The sequence below is a fragment of the Typha latifolia genome, chromosome 3, assembly GCF_019914945.1.
Source record: "Typha latifolia isolate L0001 chromosome 3, TyphaL0001v2, whole genome shotgun sequence".
In the NCBI taxonomy this organism is placed as follows: domain Eukaryota; kingdom Viridiplantae; phylum Streptophyta; class Magnoliopsida; order Poales; family Typhaceae; genus Typha; species Typha latifolia.
Genome location: NC_133088.1, coordinates 9,226,196 through 9,250,060, shown reverse-complemented (window position 1 = coordinate 9,250,060; position 23,865 = coordinate 9,226,196). Strand labels below are relative to the sequence as shown.

The following is a 23,865-nucleotide window of genomic DNA, read 5'->3' as shown; positions in this document are numbered from 1 at the left end:
AGCAAAGATCTGGATGAAGTGTTGATGGCGGTCGGTGGTGGTGAAGGTGGAGATGTAGTGAATGTGGGTTATATGCTGGGTTTGCGCGAGGTGCTATTTGGTGAAGGAAGCGGGGGGAAAAGGTGGTCGGTGCCTAAGGATGAGGGGAGGTTCGATAGTCAAAGAGGTAAAAGGTAGTCGATGGTGTGGAGGTGCACGGCTATGGTTTGAGCAAGGAGGGATGAGTTTTTGATTGGGAAGAAGAAAGGTAAACTAAGGTCGTTAATCATAGTCTTAGAAATATTTTGCGATGTCTCATGAGTGATCATAATAGAAAATAGGATGTCATTCTTCCTATAGGTCAGTTTTCATGTAAAAATTCCATCAATAAGTCTATATGTATGAGTCCATTTAAAGTTGTTCATAGTTTTAAATCATGCAAATCTTTGCATTGGGAATATAGTGGAATAGGTATAACAAAGTCTAATTTTTTATTACTAAAATGAGGGTGTTTTCTAGTAATAGCTATTCCTATGTTTGCTTATATTCTGGAATAAGTGTGTAATGATTATGTTTGATGTGGTATAAAGTGGGTAAATAAAAATTACTAAAATAATAACATTTTATTTTACATTGAAAATATATTTTTTAATAATAATGAGATTAATAATAATATCAAAATATTTACACTTTAATATGTTTTATTTTATCTTAAAATAATATCAAAATATTTACCTACCGATGACAACGGCTGGCTTCCTCGAGTCGATTGCTGGCCAGTGGTGGCAGTAGTAGTTGCCGGCGACCGTCGGGTGGCCAAACTCGACAATCACAGTTGCGGGAAGCTACCCCTACATCGGGGTGGCTCCGCCGCGGCTTCCCGCTGTCGATGCTCCCTTGCAATGGGGCCACTGGTCCTTTTCGCAGCAGTCGGGGGCCGATGGATTGGCCGACGATGCACGAGGGTCGCCACTGCACTAGCTCGAGCTCAAACTTGAGTTTGGCCCTCCACCACCGCTCGCCGCCATTCCACCGTTGCGAGGACCAGCTAGGCGTCGACTGCTGGCAACCCCTAATCGAACCTAGCCGTCGCCAACTCCCATGCACCCTGTTGCGGCACCCCTAGGCCGAATTCTAAATTTAGCGTTAGGGTTAGGGTTAGTTTATTGGAGCGAAGGAGATAAATCACACAACTTTCGAGGCAGACCAATTTTTTGTGAACCGATTTGACCATCTCGTGCAAACTAGTTTGGAACGCATGAATAAGACCCCGAGCATGAGTACGAGCCAAAGGTAGAATGGTGGAATGAACTGGTGGGCCCGTGTCATTAGACTGAGTGGGACTCGCATATAGCTTGTGTGCGACATGAGCTGAACTCGTGGGCCTATGACCCACGGGTCCAGCCTCGACTCCAAGGCCACTTCACCCGCGATGACAGACCATATTTTAGAATCCAAGCTCGGACCGTCAAGCTTGATTTTCCAAATTCTCCAGAGGAGACATGTTAGACTAGACCTATCTAGCGGAGTAGTTTTTCACGTACCATGGCACGCCCGACCACGAGAAGGTCTAGCTAGCCTCATTTCACTTGGAGGGCATGGTGATCAGGTGGTACCAGTTGGGTGAGCGGACTCGACCATTCGAGTCTTAGCAGGACTTTGCGGATGTGATTTGTGCTCGATTCGGTCCGACCTAGTATGAGGACTTTCAGGCCATGTTGACTAAGCTGACTTAGTCAACAACAGTTCAAGCTTACTGGGAGGAGTTCGAGCGGATATGCAACCAAATCACTAACTGGTCTGACTCGGCCCAGAAGAGTACATTCATTAGTGGGCTTAGGCCTGGCATTCAGGCTGAGGTCACGGTTTTGAGACCCACTACTTCTGACGAGGCATTCTCCTTAGCTGTTTTGATGGAGTCCAAGTTGGATCAGTTGAACTAGATCCGCAAGGAGGAGAGAAAAAAGGCGGCCCAAGCCCACGGCCCACTGGAGACGACATCTGCTCCAACTCAGCTTAACTGATAGATGATCATGCGCCGCTTTGTACCCAACGACTTGGAAGAACGCCGAAGAAAAGGCTTGTGTTTTTACTATGATAACCGATTTACCCCCGATCATAAATGTAAGCACCAGCGAATCCACATCATGTTCCTTGGCGGACTCGAGGAAGACGAACCTGAATCCACTTATTAGCACGACAAGTTGTATGAGTACAAGAATGTGATAGAGTAGTTACCTTGAGGACAAGTTGTCGGAAGCATGGTGGATTGATACGATCTGACCACATGGGTTAAATTGAGTCAAGTCAAATTAGCTACTTAGCTTTATCTTTCTATTTTGAATTTCAAATAAATTGGATAATCCGCATGTGGATCCGATTCACTAGAGATTTTACTCCTATAAATAGGGTGGACATATGTTAATAAGAATCATTGAGAAAAATCTGAGTTTAGCGAGTTATTATTTTTGTCCTTATCTTTTACTTTAGCCGTTAGATTGTCTTTATCTTCATAAGAGTAGAAATAACCGCAGATCCCTTTCAAGCATCCAAACCCTAGCCACCTCCTACATCCAGCAGCCACCCTTCTATACGGCCATCCACCACCACCCTTGGTCGTCCACCACCCTCCGACAACCGCCACAACAACAGAAATTACCATTCTGCCCTCTCTGACCTATCTCCACTATTTTATTTTTATCTTTTCATCTCGACCTCCAATTTAAGTGAAACTAAAGCCATTAGAACCCTACCTCATGAAGCTACTTCCACATAAATTTTCATAATCATTCTATGGACGGATCATTCTAGATCTGATTCGTAACAATATCTAAAATAGCAGTTAGAGAAGAATTGGATGTTTGCATGCTGAAATGAATAGCAGACTTCTCAAAATTGAGGGCCTAACCCGAGTATAAGCAGTAGTCATCAAAAATGGATTTGAGATGCATCGCTTCCCTAGAAGACGCTTTACCGATAAGAACCAAATCGTCGGCAAATAATAAATGGGTAATGGTAGGGGCCAAACCATCCAACTTTAGTCCAAGAATATTTGTAGATGCTAATCCCTGATCCAGCAGTAAAGAAAGGAAATTAGCACCTAAGATGAAAAGATAGGGTGAGAGGGGATAGTCCTAACAAAGTCCTTGTTAAGGAACAAAGAAACCTCCCTTGCTGTCGTTAATATCCACAGTTAATGACGTGGTGGAGATGCACTAGTGGATCAGATGAATATAATCTACCAAGAAACCATGAAGAGCTAAGACATCATAGAGATAGGCCCATTTTATGCGATCAAAAGCTTTAGAGAGATCTTCTTTCAAAAGAAATGATCCAGACTCCTAGGAAACCATGAAAAGTTAAGACATCATAGAGATAGGCCCATTCTATGCGATCAAAAGCTATAGAGAGATTTGCTTTCAAATGAAATGATCCAGTATTGCTGCCCGAGGACTTCATATGTTGTATATGGTGTCAATAATCTGGTGATATGAAATGAAGGCATTTTGAGTTCTAAAAATAATATCATTGAGGGGTTTCAGTTTGTTAGCCAATATTGTGTGTTGAAAAAAGTAAGGTGGTACCAACATATTGGTTCGTATTTATATCCGGTTAAGATCCGGTTTATATTTAATCTAAATTCATATTCGTTTAAGATTTGATCCGTATCCGATCTGTATCCATATCCGTTTAAAATCTGATTAATACCCGACTTGTATCCGAAAATTATCTCTTTCTAATTGTTTAAAATATAATTTTAAATGTTGCTATGTATGTAATATCTATATCCAAATTAAAAAATATAAATCCAAATATGAGTTGAATGCTGTCTGACGAATTTCAACGTTCATCACACTTGCTGAGACTCTAATATCAATTTTAGTTCAACCTTTATTACAACACTAACTGGAAAGGGAAATACTACTCCAAATACGAGACGCACAAAGTTATTGAAATCAAAGAACCACGTCGCCACTGGCTACTGCCTCTAGGGCTTTGGTTCCTCTTTGGCAGGAGGGAAGATGGGATGCTTCGGCTTCAAGAACTTTTTCCAGGGATGAGGGGAATAAGGAGGAAGTGGAGGCCAGCCATGGACAGGAGGGAACTTGGGATGGTAGAATGGAGGAAGGGGTTTCTTGTATATGGGAGGGAGCTTAAACTTAGGATGTGGCTTCTTGAAGATAGGTGGAATTACGGGATGTTTGTGGTATGGCACAGCTGGAGTTGGGACTGGCGGCTTGTATACAGGAACTGCCGGTGTCGTTGGCGTCGGATTGTACACCGGCACCGGTGGCTTGTAGGCCGGGACTGGTTTAGATGGTGGGTTGTAAACTGGCGAGACCGGTGGTTTGTATTCTGGCACAGGTGTCGGCGATGGGAGTGGCTTCTTAAAGAAGGGTATGTGCCTCGGAAAGTGCTTGTGAAAGTGGTCCGACTTGGGCTTCGGAGGGAAATTGTGGGGTGGCCATAGGAAGGCCGACGCGCACGTCGCCGACGAGAAGGGAAGCTTCTCGACCGCTGCTGAGAACGTGTGCCTGCCTTTCTCTATAGACATCAAGACTATCTCTGATGGCTTCTCTGGGCAGGGGGTGTTTGATGAACCGTGGAGCGCCGTGAAGCATTCTTGCTTCAGCTTCCCATCTTCTTGGAGGAGATTGTTCGGGAGTTTGACGCTGAACTTTCCGGCACTGTCAAGTTTACCAACACCTCTCGTCTCATATTCTCCGGTATTGGCCTTGCATTTGATTACTACGTAAAGCCCTGCCATATTAAAAAAAAAAAGGCAAATACTTAAATGCACCTTTAAAAATTAAAATTTTAATTCAACCTGGTTCCAAAACTACATTAAGTAAGAAAAAAAAATATTAGTTAAGAAGATCTAATTACGTATGCCTAACTTTCCAATTTTCTTATTATACCTTTGAAGATCTTAACCATTAGATCTTAATCAAACTGATTGATAAACAATTAACTTTAAGAAACGCTCTTTTTTTCTGTTAAAATTTCCCTTAAATATAATTATGCCTTAATTATAGGAGATATCATTTAATATTAAATAATTTAAATTTGATTATTTGGAGATAAACTTCAATTTAAATATAATTCTCTATCTCTATTTATTAAAATTTAATTTAAATCAATTTTAAACTAATGGGAGATATATGTAAATAATAAAAAATAATCAAAAAGATAAAATGTAATTAAATTTTTATCAAGTTAATTATAAAAGACGTCAATACCCTTATTTTGATATATATACATTGCTCTTAGTTAATTATATATATGTCTTTTACTTGATAAAATATTAAGATAATATAATTATAAAAAAATAATGTGTAAGATTATATAACTAAAAAAATTACTTACTGGTAATATCTTTTATTCCTATTATACTTTTAAAGATCTTAACCGTTAGATCTTCATCAAACTGATTAATAAAAAATTAACTCTATGGCACCGAAGAAACGCTCTTAAAAAAGAAAAGAAAAAAGAAACAGATGCAAAACCTTATTAATAATCTCACTAATATGGTTCTAACTCGGCTAGCCTTGGCGCTGAAAATGGAAGTAGAGTTAATTACCGTTTGACGCATGCTCAGTTTTGATGTTCTTCGCCAAACAATCTAAGCATTCAGTTGCGCCAACCACAACAGCTGTGGTTTCAACTTGAGAGTCAGCATTGGCAAAGTTAATTCCCAAGAGCAGTGCACAAAGTCCAAACAGGAGGTTTCGGAAAAGCGGAAGAGTTCCCATTATGGAACCCGGCCACTTGTAGAACAGGGTGGAAAGGAAGAAGAAAAGGAAGAGAAAAAGCTCTTGGCTTCTGATTATTTTGAGTAGGGGTGAGAACCTCCCATGCCAATTTATATGGAGATGTTTGCCGACAGGGCTTTCAAAGGCTTCACATGTATTTTGGTGCCCCATTAGTGAAGGAATATAGATCCATTTTCGACCGGCTTTTGCGGTTTGCCAATTAAATGCATATGCAATCAACTCAACTAACTTCGTTATGCCTACGATAAACGTTCTCCAAATACCATATCAACATTCTTCCACCTTTAGAATGACATTTTCCACTCGGTTAATCGTTCAGTAATTAAAGTGTTTGAATATTGCCCTTGCAGATCGAAACAGAGGAGCACTTTTATCTTACAAGATCCGCACTTGTAATTCTACATTATTCATAAATATATTGACAGAACTATGTTACTCTGTCAGCGGCCGGATTTTTACTTCAGAAAGCAATAATTATTGCACATTTACTTCCTTCTCTACCATATGCACTAACTATATTTGTGCACATATAATTCTGATTGCTTTGTGAAACCCAGTGATTGGGTACCACGTGAAGCCATGGTGGCTTAATTGTATGCAACCGAAGTTGGCAAATAATTGGATCACCTTAACTCACCAAATGACTAGTAGGTTGTCTTGTTCACCAACACTATTACTCCGAATTGCTCGACCGATCAAATATATCACTATATAGGAATTTTGTCCATTAGTGGCATTTACTAACGGTTAAAAAAATGCACATGAAAAAAAAATACTAATACTAAGTTTCACTAACATTTTCTGTCAGTGTTCGAATAAGTTATGTTTAAACTAACATATTTTGCTACTGATCTCAAATGAAATAGTGTAGTATCTTAGTTTTAGTGGCACTCGTAAATATCTGAATATACTGCAAATAATTAGTCAATATTTAATAAATACCAGTAGAAACTTAAAATGATAGATGCTCGTCTCTATTGTACGGACATAAGTGACATTTTTGTAAATACTACCTATTTCAAATGAAATATCATAGTATCTTAGTTTTCTGATATTTATAAATATCAAAATATATGATAAATATGACAAACTAACTAATTGCAGATGATAAGACTCTATTTAACAGAAATAAAACAAAGAGTCATAAAACTAAAATCTTCCTCAGATTGGATCACTAGTCCTCTTATACTAGTTTAAAGAAAGTTCAAATATGAAAAACATAGGTCATGATGAAAGACTCGGTCCATATTGGCTCTACTCGCAATGTTGGGTTCATTGGGATGAGCTTATTTATCTAGTTAAATTTTGTTTGAAGAAATAAAAGGAATTTTGCCGGGGGGCATTTGAATGCAAGGACCACATTTGAACGGGCCATGCGAATGCCTGCACATGTTCACAAAGACAGAGAACCCAAATTCTACGTTCGAATGGATTCAGGCAGTTCGAACGCGATTATTCGAACGCCTACACACATTCGCAACAATAGAGAACTGTAATTCTGCTTCGAACGCGATCGGACACGTTCGAACGCACCGTGGTAAAAATTATTCGTTTGTTAGAATTTTAACTTAGTTGTTTGGCTCCCTATGGTGAGCCTCTATAAATATGTGGAGGAAACCCTAATTGGAGTTGAATTTGATAATTAAAAACGGCATTATATCTTTATCTCCTTCTCTACTTTCTCTAGCCATTGGTGCCCTCTCCCACCTCCTTCCTTTCACTGCCTAAGTCTTTGGTCGGCTTTCTCTAACTCCTAATTCCCCTCTTCTACAACAACTTCTCCCCTTTCATACTAAGAAATTAACCTAGCATCTATCTAGCCATTAAAGGCCTATCAAGCTAGAGTTTATCTAACATTCCGTCACTATTCGATCGATATCACAAAATCTAACCATCCAAACTCTATGATCTTAGACTCATTGGAAAGCACTTTTTAAGGACAACAATATATCCAAATTCTGGGAAGTCACGTCCCAAATCTAGTCTAGAACTATTTTTAGTTTCATATTTTATTAAAACTGTAAAAAAAATTATAAATTCCTGCAAATAATAAATTTAAGCTAATTTCTAATTCGGATTGAATTAGTCTTGCACCGTACCAGTTGACCATTCTTCTATATGAGAGCTCTCATCGTATTGAAGAGTGGAGTTGTTAAGATTGTACGAGCTCAACTCATCCTGCGTTATTTGGAGAAAGAAAGTAGGAAGCAGTATCTGTACGATCATTGTACGAAATCTATGTAGAAAAACATCTATACGAGCTTACCTTAACCTCGGGCGGAAGTGAGGTGGAGGATAGGAGGTGAAAGAAGAGGATGATAGAATATTAATTCATGCATAATCATATCACAAATCATAAATCTTAGATTTACTATGATCCTCTAGTGAACCTCTAATCTTTGATTCTAAATTACCTTGGCCCATAGCCATAATATTCCAGAAAGACACAATCGCCGGTAATCCCTGGAAGACTTTAGATCTCCAAGTAATTCCTCTCAAGTCCGATGGAGAAAGTAAGAGATAGAAATGATAAACTTTTTCTACACAAAGAAAGACATCCGAATCACAAGTTCTTGACAAAAAACCCCATCTCAAATTACTCAGCATCACTCTCTATTTATAAGAGAGATGAAACTAGAGAGAGAATCAGAATTCAAAGAGATAGAGACTGACCTCTTTCTCTTCTCTTTTAATAGGCACCTCTTTAGAAGAGTTCATTTATAGCCTATTTTCCTTATTAGATCCTTAGTGGGTCTAAATTTAGAACTTGCCTATATTTTTTTTTATTTACAGAAATTGCCATATTTAATTGTGTTCCCCAGGGACCAATAGCATAATTGCATTATTTTCAAACTTTATATATTTTAGACCATCACTAAATCATAAAGTTATTAATATGCGTTCTGCATATTAAAGGCCCCACTCCTCATGACACATATTAAACTCGATAAATAATACTTAATTTGATCACTTCATAACGGTTTTGATTAGATATTTGATAGTCCATTATTCAATATATATTTATATCACATATAAGCCATATATATTATAATTAATTGCAATTAATTCCAACAAAGGAAGTGTAATGCCCTCGCCTAGCATGGGAATGTGCACACTCACGCACCCACATGGCACGCACCACTCATGTGACAGGACGGGCGGGGGCCACTATGCACCAGATACACTCCCATGCTCAAATAATCGATCATAAAATAAATCATGACATAATCAAGTTAAACCTATTAATATATCTATATCTATATCCACAACAACCATACTAGACAACTACATAACTTGGTAAGGCCCACACAGGCCACGACAAACCATCAAAATATAACTAAAATTACTAATACATGAGTACACTATAATTTGACATGTATTATACAATTCATTGTCTGATACAAAGGAGTACAAATATCCAATAATGCTACAACTCAATATCTATATAAACTATCTTCTATACTGTGTCGCATTTATAGCTCACCTCATCTTTACTCTAAAATATCTTTTCAAGATATTTCAAATCGCTATCATGTACTACATATCTAGTGGGTTAAAAAAGAAATAGAGTTATGAGCTAAAAGCTCAGTGAATAGACCTTACCCCGAATTAGTGATGTCAAATAAAAAGTAAATCATGTACTAGATGATATGAATTAGAAAGAGCATCATGTCATAAATGACTATATAAATGTATCTTCAATAACATATAAATGTATAGTGGATATCATGTCCTATATATAATTCTCGATAATGTATAAACAACTCTCAATGTTATACCATCATCATAACTCTCTCAATATGACACATATGATGCATGCCGACTATGATCATGTTATAATATCAAATGCAACCACATATGATGCATAATGACCACTAGATAATCAAGTATATAGATGATAATGACTTTGAATAACATCATCATATTAGACCATTATGCACAGTCAACACCCGGTACCCGATCTTATTATTCTGCCCATAAGCTTATAGCATACCCTACCATATACCAAGGGTATCTCAGTCATAATTATACCCTACAATACACTAAGGGTATCTTAGTCATAATTATATTCTGTCATATGCTAAGGGTATATCAATATCCATCCAAATTGGTAATCCACTAGTTGATAGAAATCACATGAGGGTAACTCGTCATATGCATGCCTTGACGAATGGCAGATGTTCGATTGTTTGTGTGCACAGACTCAATTGACCTCGGACATAGACTACGAGATATTGCATATCAGTGACCATAATCATCACCTTAAGCACCCCTAACCCTTACGCCTCCTTAGGTACCCTCATGCTTTTTTTATCAACTTTCCTATCAATGAGATTTATGCATTTCCTTCTATATGATAGATCACGTGTATATATCCAATACTATAATAAGTCATATATATCAGGGATTTAGGTGGTAAGATGTTAAGATCTGATACCAAATTGATAGGATCTTGTACCAAAAGATCGGCTACAGAACAATTCTTTAAAATATGAATTTATTGCATGAAGTAGTCCTTTGCAACTGTGGGAAAATATTCATCAGATATTCTCCGGTAGTCAAAAAATTATGAAACCAATTGGGTTTGGATCCGTAACTTCCTAATCTACAACTTCATATTTATAACCTTTGCAGATTCGAACTGTAGAAGGGATAAAAATACAGAATAACGTGGGTAATGGTGGTGGTGACGGGTGGAGTGGATGTTAGGGTTATGGATGAGTATGAAGATGAGAGTGGATTGTGGAAGTGATTAAAGGAAGTAGACAAAGGAGTATATAGAGAAGATAGGAGGCAAGAAATCAAGAATCCAATAGCATAATAAAGTTGGCGCCATCCACATATTTATAGAGGCAAACAATAAGTACTAAAACAATATGAAACCCTAACAAACCAACTATCGGATTAAGCTTTCGTTTTATCACAAATAGATTCTGAACCTCCAATATCAAAGTTGTAGATCTGGAGATTAGCGACTTTATCCAACCGATTTGATATTATTTGGATATGTTCAGAATATTCTATGAATATTTTCTCAAAACTGTGCAGAGCTGGATTTAACTAATTAAATAAAATCCTAACCTACTAATACTCTAACTAAACTAAACCAAATAAGATAATTAGACTCAATCCATTGAGCCTAATCTCCTTTTGATGTGATCCAATTTGATCTGATTCGTATCAATCTACCACGCTTCCCCCACCTTGCCTTCAAGGTAAAAAGTCAGGGAAACGCTCCAAAATGTCAGTCTCTAACTCTCATGTCACCTCATCGGATGGCTTGCCAAGCCACTCAACTAGAATCTCCATCTCCAATCTGGTACTATGTCGTCGTCGGCGCCTAGCAAGTACACGAACTGGCTCTACAATCTCTATCTCCTCCAATGACTCCAGTAGAATTGATCCAACGATCTCAGGATCTCTAATGCGCTCCCTTAGCAATAAAACATGGAAGATAGGATGCACTCTCGACCCCTCCGGTAGCTCCAAATGATATGCAACCGGACAAATATGCTCCAATGATACGATTCGGACTTCACCGACGTCGTCTCGAGCATGGATTCACTTTAGGAGTGTTTTTGCTTCGTGTTTAATTTCCATTAAAATAAGTTTTCTGTAAGTCGCGTTCGAACGCGGGTGGAGTGAGTTCGAACGCGGTTTGTGAACGGGGTTGTGAACGTGGTGAAGAGAATGTACTGTGTGTTCGAACGCGGTGCGTTCGAACGCACTGTGAACGCCTGCATCGCGTTCGCAAATACCGACAGGCGCGTTCGAATGCCTGCATCGCGTTCGCAAGTTCAGAAGAGCTAATTCGGTGCGTTCGAACGCGGTCGGGCGAGTTCGAACGCGGTCGGCGAAAATTGTGTTTTAGGGTTTATGTGAGTTGTTGGTTAGCCTATAAAAGGATGTGTAGGGCAACCAAAATGACATTGATTATTGAGATTGAGTTTTGCCTTGCCTCCTTCGTCTTCTTCGCTCCCGTTCCCTCAATCCCCGGCGACGCCGCTTCTAATCTCCCTCGACTGGTCAATCACCCTAGTCCCTTAGGAGTGGCCCTCTTCTTCCCCTTCGTCCAATCTATCCAACACTTGCCCTAATCCTTTCATCAACCACAACCATTCCACCATCACTTTTCACCGGTGCCACCACATTAACGCCGGTCCTCCACCAACCATCATTACCTAGGATCTCGTGCCTCCATCCACGGATCCAAAATAGAGCATCCTGACGTTCGTCCACTAAACGAACGATATCTCGAGATCCCCAACTCCGATTCGCTTGAAACTTGATTGGTTGGAAAGCTCTTTTCTAGGGCGACAACATATTAAAATTTCACATCGATCCGACGGCGGAATATTTTGGGATCTTATTTCAAAGTTCCGTGCCAGATCTAGTCCATATTAAGAAACGGAAGAGATCGACCCTTTAGCCCTAAAGGGAAGATCGTATCAAGCCGGTATCAGAGCTCCATAGCCAGAGGTGTGATCGTATCATCCAACACCCGAATGCATCCGCGGTCCAACATTAAACCGCCTCGATTCTCCAACTCTGGATGGCGCTCCGAATCATCCATCACCTCCGTCAAGTGAAGACACGAACCACGTATCCCTACATTCGTCAACCGAGTGTCAACCATCGCTAACAGAATCCATGGGGTCTCACATAAGGGGTTCGAAATCCGAAAATATTTAGATAACATAAAATTAGTCGTTTATCTAAATAAAATTCATTCGTATAAAATATTAGGTTTTAAAATTTTTTACTTATCTTTATAACTATTTAGATTTACATTATAAATAAACATCTAATATTAAGAATATACTATTATTATAAAAGAGTCAGATATGAAATAAGAATAAAAAGGGTGCTCCTTTTCAGATAAAAATAGTCTAAGAGTGACATTATACAATAAAATAAAATAAAAGGCTAAATATATAATTATAATTATAAATAAACATATAAATATATATAAAAATATAATTATAATTAAGTTGTGGTTCTCACTCTATCTTTGATTAATTAGGGACTATGTAGTCTTTACTTTATAAAATAATAAATAAATAAGCCTAGTATTTCATTTGTTACAGAATAATAATATATAATAAATTATTAGAATTACTTAAAATGTATATCATAAGAATATTAGTATATAAATCTAATAATTATAATTTACAAATCTATCTATTAATCTAATAGAAATATAAATAAATAAATAAATAAATATAAGTATTACCTATACTTATGTGTAATAGTTTATAACCTAATTAATTATTAATTATACTAATTATAATTAATAATAATCATATTAAAAAATATATATTATTATTAAAATAATTAATATCTAAATAATCTATGTGCATTAATTAAGAAAGAAATACCCAAATAAATAAATAAACAAAAATAAAATAAAAGAACAAGAATAAGAAAGAAGAAAGAAGAAAGAAGAAAGAAGAAAGAAGAAAGAAGAAAGAAGAAGGTAAGAGGAGAAGAAAGGAAGGGAATGGAGTGGACTAGGCTAGCGGGAAGGGGGCTCGGCCGCTGCTGGTATTGTTGTAAGAAAATCAACATGTCTAGTTTCATTACCTTCTAATCAGATCGACAATTATTTAATCTCACTTTTTTAGATCCATAACTCATACTTTCTCCCTTACTAATTTACTCATTAACTCCTAACATTACACAACCACAAGTACCTCCCAAATAAAAATAAATTCCTAGGTCTAGGTCAGTCAGGTAATCAAACTATATCTATAGACATCGATAATACCACTAGTCTATAAGAAAGAACGTACAATGATTCTACAATATAGAAAGTGTTATCTATTAATTGTGTCATGTTCTACTCAAAAATACCTCAACCTGCTTAGATCAATTTTTTTGCTAACCGTAACCATATAATAGTGAAATGACATAATTTTCTATAATAAAATAATACAATTTATTTAAGTAAATTATCTCCAAGATCTACAAAATGTATACTCTGATCCCAAACATGCTTAAATTATTATCACTCAATACTATTACTAATACTGGGTAGAACGATAAATATAAGTTATTTCAAGAACATCCGAAATACTTAACTCATGTTTCTCTATTTATACAAATAATGTCACTAACCTAAACATACTCATCATCATCCAATATCCTCATAAAATTTAGGCAATAGCTCAAACTCTCTTATTTAAAGTGCACTGCTCATATGCTTAAACTATTATACAAATTACTAAACAAATCAATATACGAAATAACACCTATCCATATAAGATCAACTTGTACTCATAATATATTCTTCAAAATAACATATAGTTCATCAGATCCAACCTACCAATATTAATCATATTATAACATCAAATAAAATTTATACAACCTTCTGATTCTCTACATTATATTCCTCTTTAACCTGCAATATCTTAATGATTGAATTCAGACTACCTCAAGCAACATACATGTTAACAATTTATAATGATCATTCTATCAATTGTTTTCCGTATCCAAACTATCTATTCATTGATTCATATTGTTCCAGTCCAATCATAATCAACTCAAACTATTTCTACCAATATATCTACCAAAATATCACTTTGCGATAATGATGTTCAAATTCAATGACCATCTACCGAGTTTCACCAAATATTCCAGTAGTCTTGTAAATATATTGACAATAATATCACACAACTCATCATATCAATCTAGTTTTACACAACTACTAACATATACTCAATACACCAACATGGCATCACATATTCACTAATCCATCATACTTGATTATTAAGAATACATAAGCATAATTTAGATACATATGCAAAAGTTCTGTCCAAGAACTACAAAGCTACTATAATTAATCTCCTGAATTATTCATACTATTACGATCTGTCAATATGCATCTGTCAATCTCCTGAATTATTCATGTGTGTACGCCCATGGTCCCATATGACATGCGCGATACATGTGACAAGATAGGCGGGGCCCGTCACGCACAGATACACCTGTACTCAACATAATCCATCTCAAAGATCAATCATACTATCAACTAAATACACCTGTAAATATATGAATATCCAAGCCCACAATAATCATACTAGACAGCTATATAATTTGGCAAGGCCCACACAGGCCATGACAAACCATCAAAATATAACTAAAATCACTAATACATGAGTAAACTATAATCCAACATGTATTATATAAATTATTATTCATACAATGAAGTACAAATATTAAATAATAGTACAACTCAATAACTGGACAAACTATCTTATATACCATATCACGTCTATAACTCACATCATATTTGCTCTAAAATATTTTTTCAGGATATCTCAAGTCGGTGTCACATACCACAATATCTAGGGGGTTAGAAAAGAAATAAGGAGAGCCATGAGCAAAAGACTTAGTGAATAGACCTTACCCCAAATCAATGATGCCAAATAGAGAGTTAATTGTGTACTAGATAATATGGATCAAAAAGAACATCATGTCATGAATGAGTATATGAATGTGTCCTCAATAATACATAAATAGAATGTAGATACAATGTCATAATTGATAAAAGTATATATAATTTTTGACAATGAATAAATATATCTCTATGTCATACTATTATCATAACTCTCAATATGACACATATGATGCATGACGACCATGACCATATTATGATACCAAATGCACTCACATATAATGCATAATGAGCACTTAAAAATTAGATATATCAGATGATAATGAAATCATATGCATTTATCAATATCACCATTGTCATTGACATCTCGGTATAATATCATCATACTAGATCACTGTGCATAGTCAACACCCGATACCCGATCTCAACATCCTGCTTGTAAGCTCAAAGCATACCCTACCACACACTAAGGGTATATCAGTCATAATCATGCCCAGCCATACGCTAAGGTTATATCAAAATCCATCTAGATCGGGTACCCCACCAGTTAATAGAAATCACATGAGGATAACTCGCTACATGAAGTCCGTGGCAAATGATAGGTGTCCGATTGTCTGTGAGCACAGACTCAATTGACCTCGGACATGGGCTGCGAGATATTGTATATCAGCGACTATAATCATCACTCCAGACACCTCTAACCCTAGCGCCTACTTGGGTACCCTTATGCTTTTTCTATCAACTTTCCTATCAATGAGATTTATGCATTTCCTTCTATATGATAGATCACTTGCATATATCCAGTACTATAACAAGTCATGTATATTAGTAATTTAGGTGGTAAGAAAGTCAAGAAAAAAATAATGCAATGCAGTCTCCAACTATATATCTAACACATATATATCCTCACTAGTCTATCACATGCATACTCATGCTAGAGATCATCCCGACAAAAAGTCATAGGAGTATAATCATCTCCAATTATCTTTATATGTCATCAACATACTCATATCCTAGATCAATCTAATCAAATACATGATAAAATATGCTCAACTGAAATCATCTCTAGATAAGGTCATATAATCATGCTGGAGGCCAAAACATGTATATAGATAATTATACATATATCCTAATTTGAGAAAGGCATCTAGGGGATAAGACTACTCATTTCTAATCAACCACGTACTCCTCACATCCGGTAACCGAGTGACAACTCATCGCTAACAGGGTCCATAGGATCTCACATAAGGGGATAAGACTACTCATTTCTAACAGTCGTTTATCTGATTGTAATTTGTTTGAGTAAAATATGATAGTTTATTATCTTTAAGATTAATTAAATTCATAAGATAAATTTAATTGTGATAATACATATGCTATTACCATAATTTATATTTATTTAATAAAAATCCTAGTTTGCTAATTATATAATAAGTAATAAGTATATAGTAATTTATCTTCTTTTGTAAATAACTAACAACGACCATATACAAGATTTATAAAAATAAAATATTAATATAATCTTATTAGTAATTATTTTGCAATGCTTACTCTTATTTAATTAATCATAAATTATATGTAACATAGTCATTATCCTATTATACAAAAATAATATGCAAACTTAGTATTTCATTTTATACAAAGTAATAGACAATAATAAGATGCTAAAAATAGTTATTTAAAATATAAATATAAATATAAGATTATTATTAATAAGGCTACATGAATTAATCTAATAAATAATAACTAAAATTTATATGCAAATATTATAATTATAATTAATTAATTATTATACTAAAAATACTTGGCTAATAATTATACTAGTGAGTGTAAATTATCAAAATAATTAATTATCTAAATAAACTAATTTACTTTGACATTAGAAAATAAATTAAATAATTAACACAAAGGAGAAGAAAAGTAATCTTTGCTACAGTGTTGCTATAGTGATGGGCTGAGCCCAGCACTATAACAGCCATGAAAGATGAATCGGGGAAGAAGAAAAGAAAGGAAGAAGATGAAAGAAGAAAGAAGAAAGAAAGAGAAGAGAAGAGAAGAGAAGAGAAGAGAAGAAAGGAAGGAAAGGAAAGGAAAGGAGGAGGAGGACCAGCACTAGCCGGGATGGCACACCGGCCACTAGTGGCCAGCCAGCGGCCGACCTCTCGCCGGCGGCTCGGCTTCGACAAGCCCGAGCCCACGGGCAAGAAAGCGAGAAGGCGAGAGAGAGAGAGCGAGAGAGGAAGAGAGAGGAAGAGAGAGGAAGAGAGAGGAAGAGGAAAGTAAGGAGAAGAGCTCACCTTAGCGGCGATAGCAGCGGTAGGCCATCGTCGGCAAGAGGGAGAGAGAGAGAGAGAGAGAGAGAGAGAGATAAGGGAGAGAGAGAGACGGTGGGGACGTCGGCGCTACGGTTGTGGCGCCAGCAGGGTCAACGGAGCTACCTGGTCCGGCCTGGTTGGAACCTATGTGGGTGGAACCCATGTGGTGAGAGCAAATATAGTATTATAATACTCGCCACCAAATACATGTACCTCTCACGTGGGTGGAACCCATGTGGTTCAAAGTGACCTGTTGGTCAAGTTTCCACACAATAACAAGATAAAGACCCTACATTTATGTAAATAATACAATAAAAGAAATCCAAAATACCATAGGCCATAACAAGCCCTAAAATACATATCCATACAACTTAAATAGGATAAATACCTACGTACCACAGTGAAATAGATAAAAGAGACTATGAGCAACTTTTCACTAGCTCCTTGCTAACTCGGGGTCATCAACTAATCCGAAAATATTTCCACCGAAGGTGCTGAGCATAAAGGCCAGCAAGTATACACCTCTACAGTCTAAAATTAGTGTAAGAAAAGATGTCACAAAATATGTAGGTATGACAACTTGATCATAATAGTGCATCCATGCAATATGTCTATCATGTCCATATCTATAATTCATATATAATAATAAGGGAATATATGATAGCATTATTTAAACTATCAAATCTTTGCTCTCATACTCCCATAGAGCCATAGCCATAAATCATCATTATATGCTCATCGAGCTATCCACCACATCATAAACACATGCTCACCAATCATCTCATACATCGAGGAGGGATAGACATCTAGCGGTATTATCGCCCATACAAGCCTGGCGACGCTACATATGACTGGTTGTCTGTGGTCAATAGACTAAGGACCCGAGTTGTAAGCCCATATCTCAAGAGCCCTCAACTCATCAATGGACTTTGTGACCGTGCATCATCGAGTATCGCTAGGTCTAAGATTCCTACCTCCCAATCATACTTTCATATCACTAGTGTCTAGTCTCTAACAGAGCAGTGTGATCGCCTAAATGACATTCAGGCTAAAGACCTCAAGCGTAGACCATTTATCTCATAGGCACCATAAAATAAACTATAACCTCGGGTTGAGTTAGTGAGGGGTACTGTCTAGTCAAGATTTAACTATGCTGTAATACGTGCAAGTAGTGCAATGATCAATATCATCAATCATATGGCATATACATCAAGATATCATACTCAGGTATGCACTAACAATCCATGAATAGTTATGAGGCAATAAAGTAAATATAATTAAGCTAAATAATAACTAAATATTTGCACATGTGTGATTTGCATGTCATGAATTCATAAAGTCAACATCACATCAGTGTTATACTATTCCTACACTATGGAGGATTTACTTGCTTAACAAGTTTCCAAGTTAATCAACTTCAACTGTGCCACGGATCATCCTTGCATAGCATGGAGTCCACCTCAAAAGTGAAAGTAATAAAACATGAGCATAACTATTCTACCACTAAATAATTAAATAACCATACTGACATCCGATATAGCTTTGAGTAGGTCCATCCAAAAATTCTTACCTTTATTAATCCAATAGAGTCGGTATATTAATTATGACGGTCTGACGCACCATTAGCGGTTATTAATATAATTCTCATCATATTTATTGTTTCACTCGTTATTGTCGATTCAAAGTAAATAAAATATACCACATTGGGTTAATTTACTTTATTGAATATAGCCGCATGTCTAATATAGTTATCAAACTCCAATTAGAGATAAGTTCTCGTTAAAGCAATTCGTAGTGGTACTCTCATCTATCGCCTCATTTATTAATATTAATTTATGGCAATTACTATACCTAACAATACTATTCTTTATCGAGTAATTTAAAATAATTATGGAGTAATTACTCTACTTGGGCTACCTCAACTAAGCTTGTAATGCCTAAAAGCCTCTTGGGCTAGGTCGCAGCCTAACCCAAACAACATGGGCTGGGTTGCAGCCTAACCCACCATTTGGGTTGGGCCACACCAAAACCACCACTTGCGTTGGGCCGCACCCAACCCAAACCCAAGATAGGCTGGGCCACACCTAGCCCAACCTCACAGCCAACCTCCCATCCTCACCCGAGGCATGCCGGGAAGGAAGGGAGTGGCTGTCGACGATTGCCGACGATTGCCGACATCGACAATCGGGCCACTCACCTGCTGGCCCTTCTCTCCGGCCAAGGGTAATGGCACATGAGGTGCCAATAGGTGAGGAAGCACGATTGACATGGAAGGGAGAGCTCGATGGCGATGAGAGTAGCGAATCGGCGAGTCACCAGAAAGACTAATAAAAGACCTATGCTAGAAAGATGAGGAGGTCGAAGGGAGTGTGCATAGTGCACGAGTCGCCAAGGCTACGAGAGCTCTGAAGCAAGGTGCCAACTACTCCCCCTTGTGGAGGTGAAGCTATCGGAGCTGGCGTGGAAAGGCATGAAGCTACCAACCGGCCAATCACCTAACAAGGTCGACGATGAGGAAGAAGGACGAGAGAAGGCACTAACAAAATTATTAATCCAAATTAATCTCGTAAGCCGAAAGGAGACTTACTGACGAGATGATCCACGGTGATGGCAAACTCCGGCGATGCTCCGACATGCGGGAAGGAGAAGAGAAGGGCGGCGGCTGCGAAATGAAGAAGGGAAAGAAATGAAGAAGAAGAGAAGGAGAAGGAAATAGAAAGCAGCGCATGTGTGCTCGCTTTAGTTATTTTTTTTATTAATTCGTATCAGATGTTACAATACTCCCCACTAAAAAGAATTTCATCGTCGAAATTAAAAGTTAATTTCTACTGGCACAAGATTGACTGACAAAATCCAAAATCAAAAACTTAATAATCAACAACCCGAGTTCACAAGTTAATCGACTTATCAATATTAAATCTTCTATTAGAAAGTTCCATTTATAGCAAAAGAATTAAATGTACCATTAAAACTCTTACGCTACATATCATTATATGGGTACTTCAAAGGTCATTGAGTCCCAGCTCTAGATCTCTAAAAGTCAAATTTGCACACGAATACTCACCCTACTACGCGCCTAGCTTAGGATACCATATGATAAGACATTATGACAGTAAGAACTTTAGTTGTAAGGTTTTACTCAGATTCTACAGACAAAACAATCTATTCTTTTACCACGGACGAGAATCTAAGGATTAACGTTATCAGACCAACTAGATAAGGCAAAGAATCACAATCGCCCGGTATCACCCAAAATTAATGGTTATAAAGCTTATCCTAATAAAACCAAGATATATACTCCTCTCCAAATTCAACGTAATCCGATTCAACGTAATCCGAACAATTTGCAACATTGAGTCCACTTTTACAACTTAAATATATTTAATTGTCTACCAACAATATCAATTTACCATTAATATGTCCTTAATAGTTTAAATCTATCAAATAACGGTTTACAGACTTCCTACCAACGAAAGATTTATACTTACTACCCACAAATTAAGCAAAGCGGCCACACACTACTAATAAAATGATGACCTCACCCTAAGACAACAACAGCCACCAATTACCACTTTAAGAATTTCATTTCACCTATAATAACTTTCAAATAATTTGAATTATCTCCACTTCAGAATTTTAGTTAATGTCGAGTAGGATAAATCTGAAATACATATTCTGTCACTATCATACTCATCTTTGGGTGATTAATATTTATATACCTAAATTCCAATTTTTACGGCATGGCAACTCTATTCGGTCATTAGCTAGCATCTTCTAATCAAACCAAATAGATAAATACTGGTTAGCTCTTCTCAAGAAGACATTAAATTCAAATTTCCATGTCTAAAAGTCAAACTAGGTTAACTTCATATTTAATAATTATATAATCATGACCTTGCTATTGTATCATCAAGACAATGATTCTATCACAACACTCCAAATCTAGCGTGATAGGGAGATCGTTATCCATTAATTGGAAGAATTTGAATATCATTGATTTCCAACATGATTCTACATGCACCAAAAAATTCTCCAGGATGTGATGCACAGAGTGGATACTGCTTCGTTTCACTTGAAACAATGTAGAATTATCATTAGGTGTTCTCCCAGTGGAGTTTTGTCTTTTCTTGAGAGAAGTGAGAACTTATTGGTTTCCACTAACACCGTTATCCCGGTAGAGTTCTTCATAAGCATGAGGGTGTATCAACAAATCCGAGTCAAAATTTATTGCTTTAACGAATGACTCAAAATTTATTGCTTTAACGAATGACTTGATGAAGAATATCCTTCTTATCTTGTCAGTTGCTTGCTATGCTGAACAAGTGTTATGGTGATTAACATAATTTGCAGAAGCAAATTGTGTCAATAAGCTTCAGAAATCTAGATACAATAGAGAAAGAAAGAAAAAAAATTTGTTAACACCTCTACATTGTTGCAATATAATGATTTGAACTATGCATTCACTATTTCCAAATGAAGCCCCACATTTTCTTCAAAAAAAAAAATGGTCACAAAAATGTATGACATTAATGGTTAATTTAATCACAGGCAGCAAGTTACCAACTTGCGATTAACAAATTATTTACCCATTAAGGAAGCAAGCCTTTGCCTGCATCACCTAGAGTTTGTTTGGTAGTGTGGGTAAAAGTGCATAAATTCCATGTTTCAATGGAATGCCCTCATCAATTGTTTATTGTCTGCTTCTTTGCACTCTGGTTGCCATGCTGTGGTTTCTATGGAATTCTACCATATCCACTCAACTATAAATAGATTGGCATAGAGATTGCTGCATTTTTTTTTCTTTTCTTATAAATTTCAAAACTAATGAAATCTTCATTAACAGTACAATTCCACACATTAAGTTCATCTTCGCTAGTTATTTATCTCTAGATGTATCAGATCTATATAGCATGCAGGCAACAAAATAATCGGGTAGTCTCAAACTATCTACAAGATTTCCATCAGTCTTGCATAAATTTTCTTTCTTTCATCTTACTCCATTCTCTTTTTCTCTCTTTTAGTCATAACACATGCATTGCTCATCATCCTCCTGCTACTATTGATTAATGCCCTATACTAGAAAAGTGAACACCTATAGCTAGTATCACTCTTCACTGAGCTATCCGAGTCCCATACAATATCAAATATTACGCCATGTTTACCCAATAATTAGATTGAAGAATAAATAAGAAATAACACATTTTAATAATCTCAATACTTCTTCAAATAAACAATAGTTCATCACCTCTTACCTTCATTATCACAACTTTATTGCAAATAATTATACTAGTATTTATCAAAACAATAAGAGAATTCAAGCATGACATAACTTATTAAGTTGTTCCAAAAATGGCTATGCGCAAGATTAATCATTCATACATTGGTTTGCCGATAGTAAACTTGTTCTTTAATCATTATAATGCAAAATTGATAATAATTCTAAGTTTAAATTATGCTCCCTCATAACTTATATTTACAAAAGTTCTAACATCTTAAATATTTAAATACAACCAACACCAGCCAATGATTGAATTGTCCTTGTAACCAATCAATGTTTTAGCATCATGATGTAATAACTAAAAGTTTCGTTTGAGGTAACAATCAAGAATTCAGATACTCAATAACAAAAAGTTAATATCATTCACCAATCTGAATTAACCATGAGTCAGCTCCCACTTGCCGGTAGATTTTAACTTAATACTAGCCATCCAACTCTCAAGTTCCATGATCTATAAACTAAAGTTTTTCAACATTACTCAAATTATCCAAGCAGGCATTATGAAAATAACTTCTCTAATATTTGTATCAGTAATAAAAGAAAAACTAATATGATGTCAAGTATCATATTAGACATTATCAACACCCAACCGAAATTTTAGATAACAAACGTGGTGAACACGCACCCACTAAGAACTAGCTAGTTGGTACTTAGGAAAGGCCCTACACAAAGACGACCTCCAACTAGACATCAATAACTCACCATCAAATCACCTTCCAACCTTAAACACCCTAAATTGATAGCTATTCAAGCTCTAGTAACTTAATGCACACACTTAGACACTTGTCATAAAAGTCGAACTGAAAGAATATAATACACCCTTCTTTTTCTAAGGAAAAGAAAGAAAATAAAAAAAAATAAAACAAAATAAAACCGACTAAACTTTAAAAAGCAGCGTCAAAACAAATATGGTGCACCATGAAATATCAGACAAGTGACAACCATGCTAACAATCAGTACATCGCCTAATGTTCTACTTCGACCAATTCATCTCACAAATAGAATATTCAATTAACTCAATAATCGATTTACTCACTACGCCTCCAATCAAAACATTGAATGGACCAAGACATAATAAGGGACAAAAGTATGCACTGATAATTGCAATAACAACTCTATCAT

At 36.4% G+C, this 23,865-nt stretch overlaps 1 protein-coding gene across 1 annotated transcript; it reads right to left on the bottom strand.

Moving 5' to 3' along the window:
• Positions 1-3,794: 3,794 nt before the first annotated feature.
• LOC140783365 (proline-rich protein 2-like) lies at positions 3,795-5,822 on the bottom strand. Its single transcript, XM_073130235.1, has 2 exons — positions 5,561-5,822; positions 3,795-4,740 (listed from the first exon to the last, which is right to left on the bottom strand). The coding sequence occupies exons 1-2, from the start codon at positions 5,730-5,732 to the stop codon at positions 3,968-3,970; spliced, it is 945 nt and encodes a 314-aa protein (XP_072986336.1). The 5' UTR covers positions 5,733-5,822; the 3' UTR covers positions 3,795-3,967.
• Positions 5,823-23,865: the final 18,043 nt, after the last annotated feature.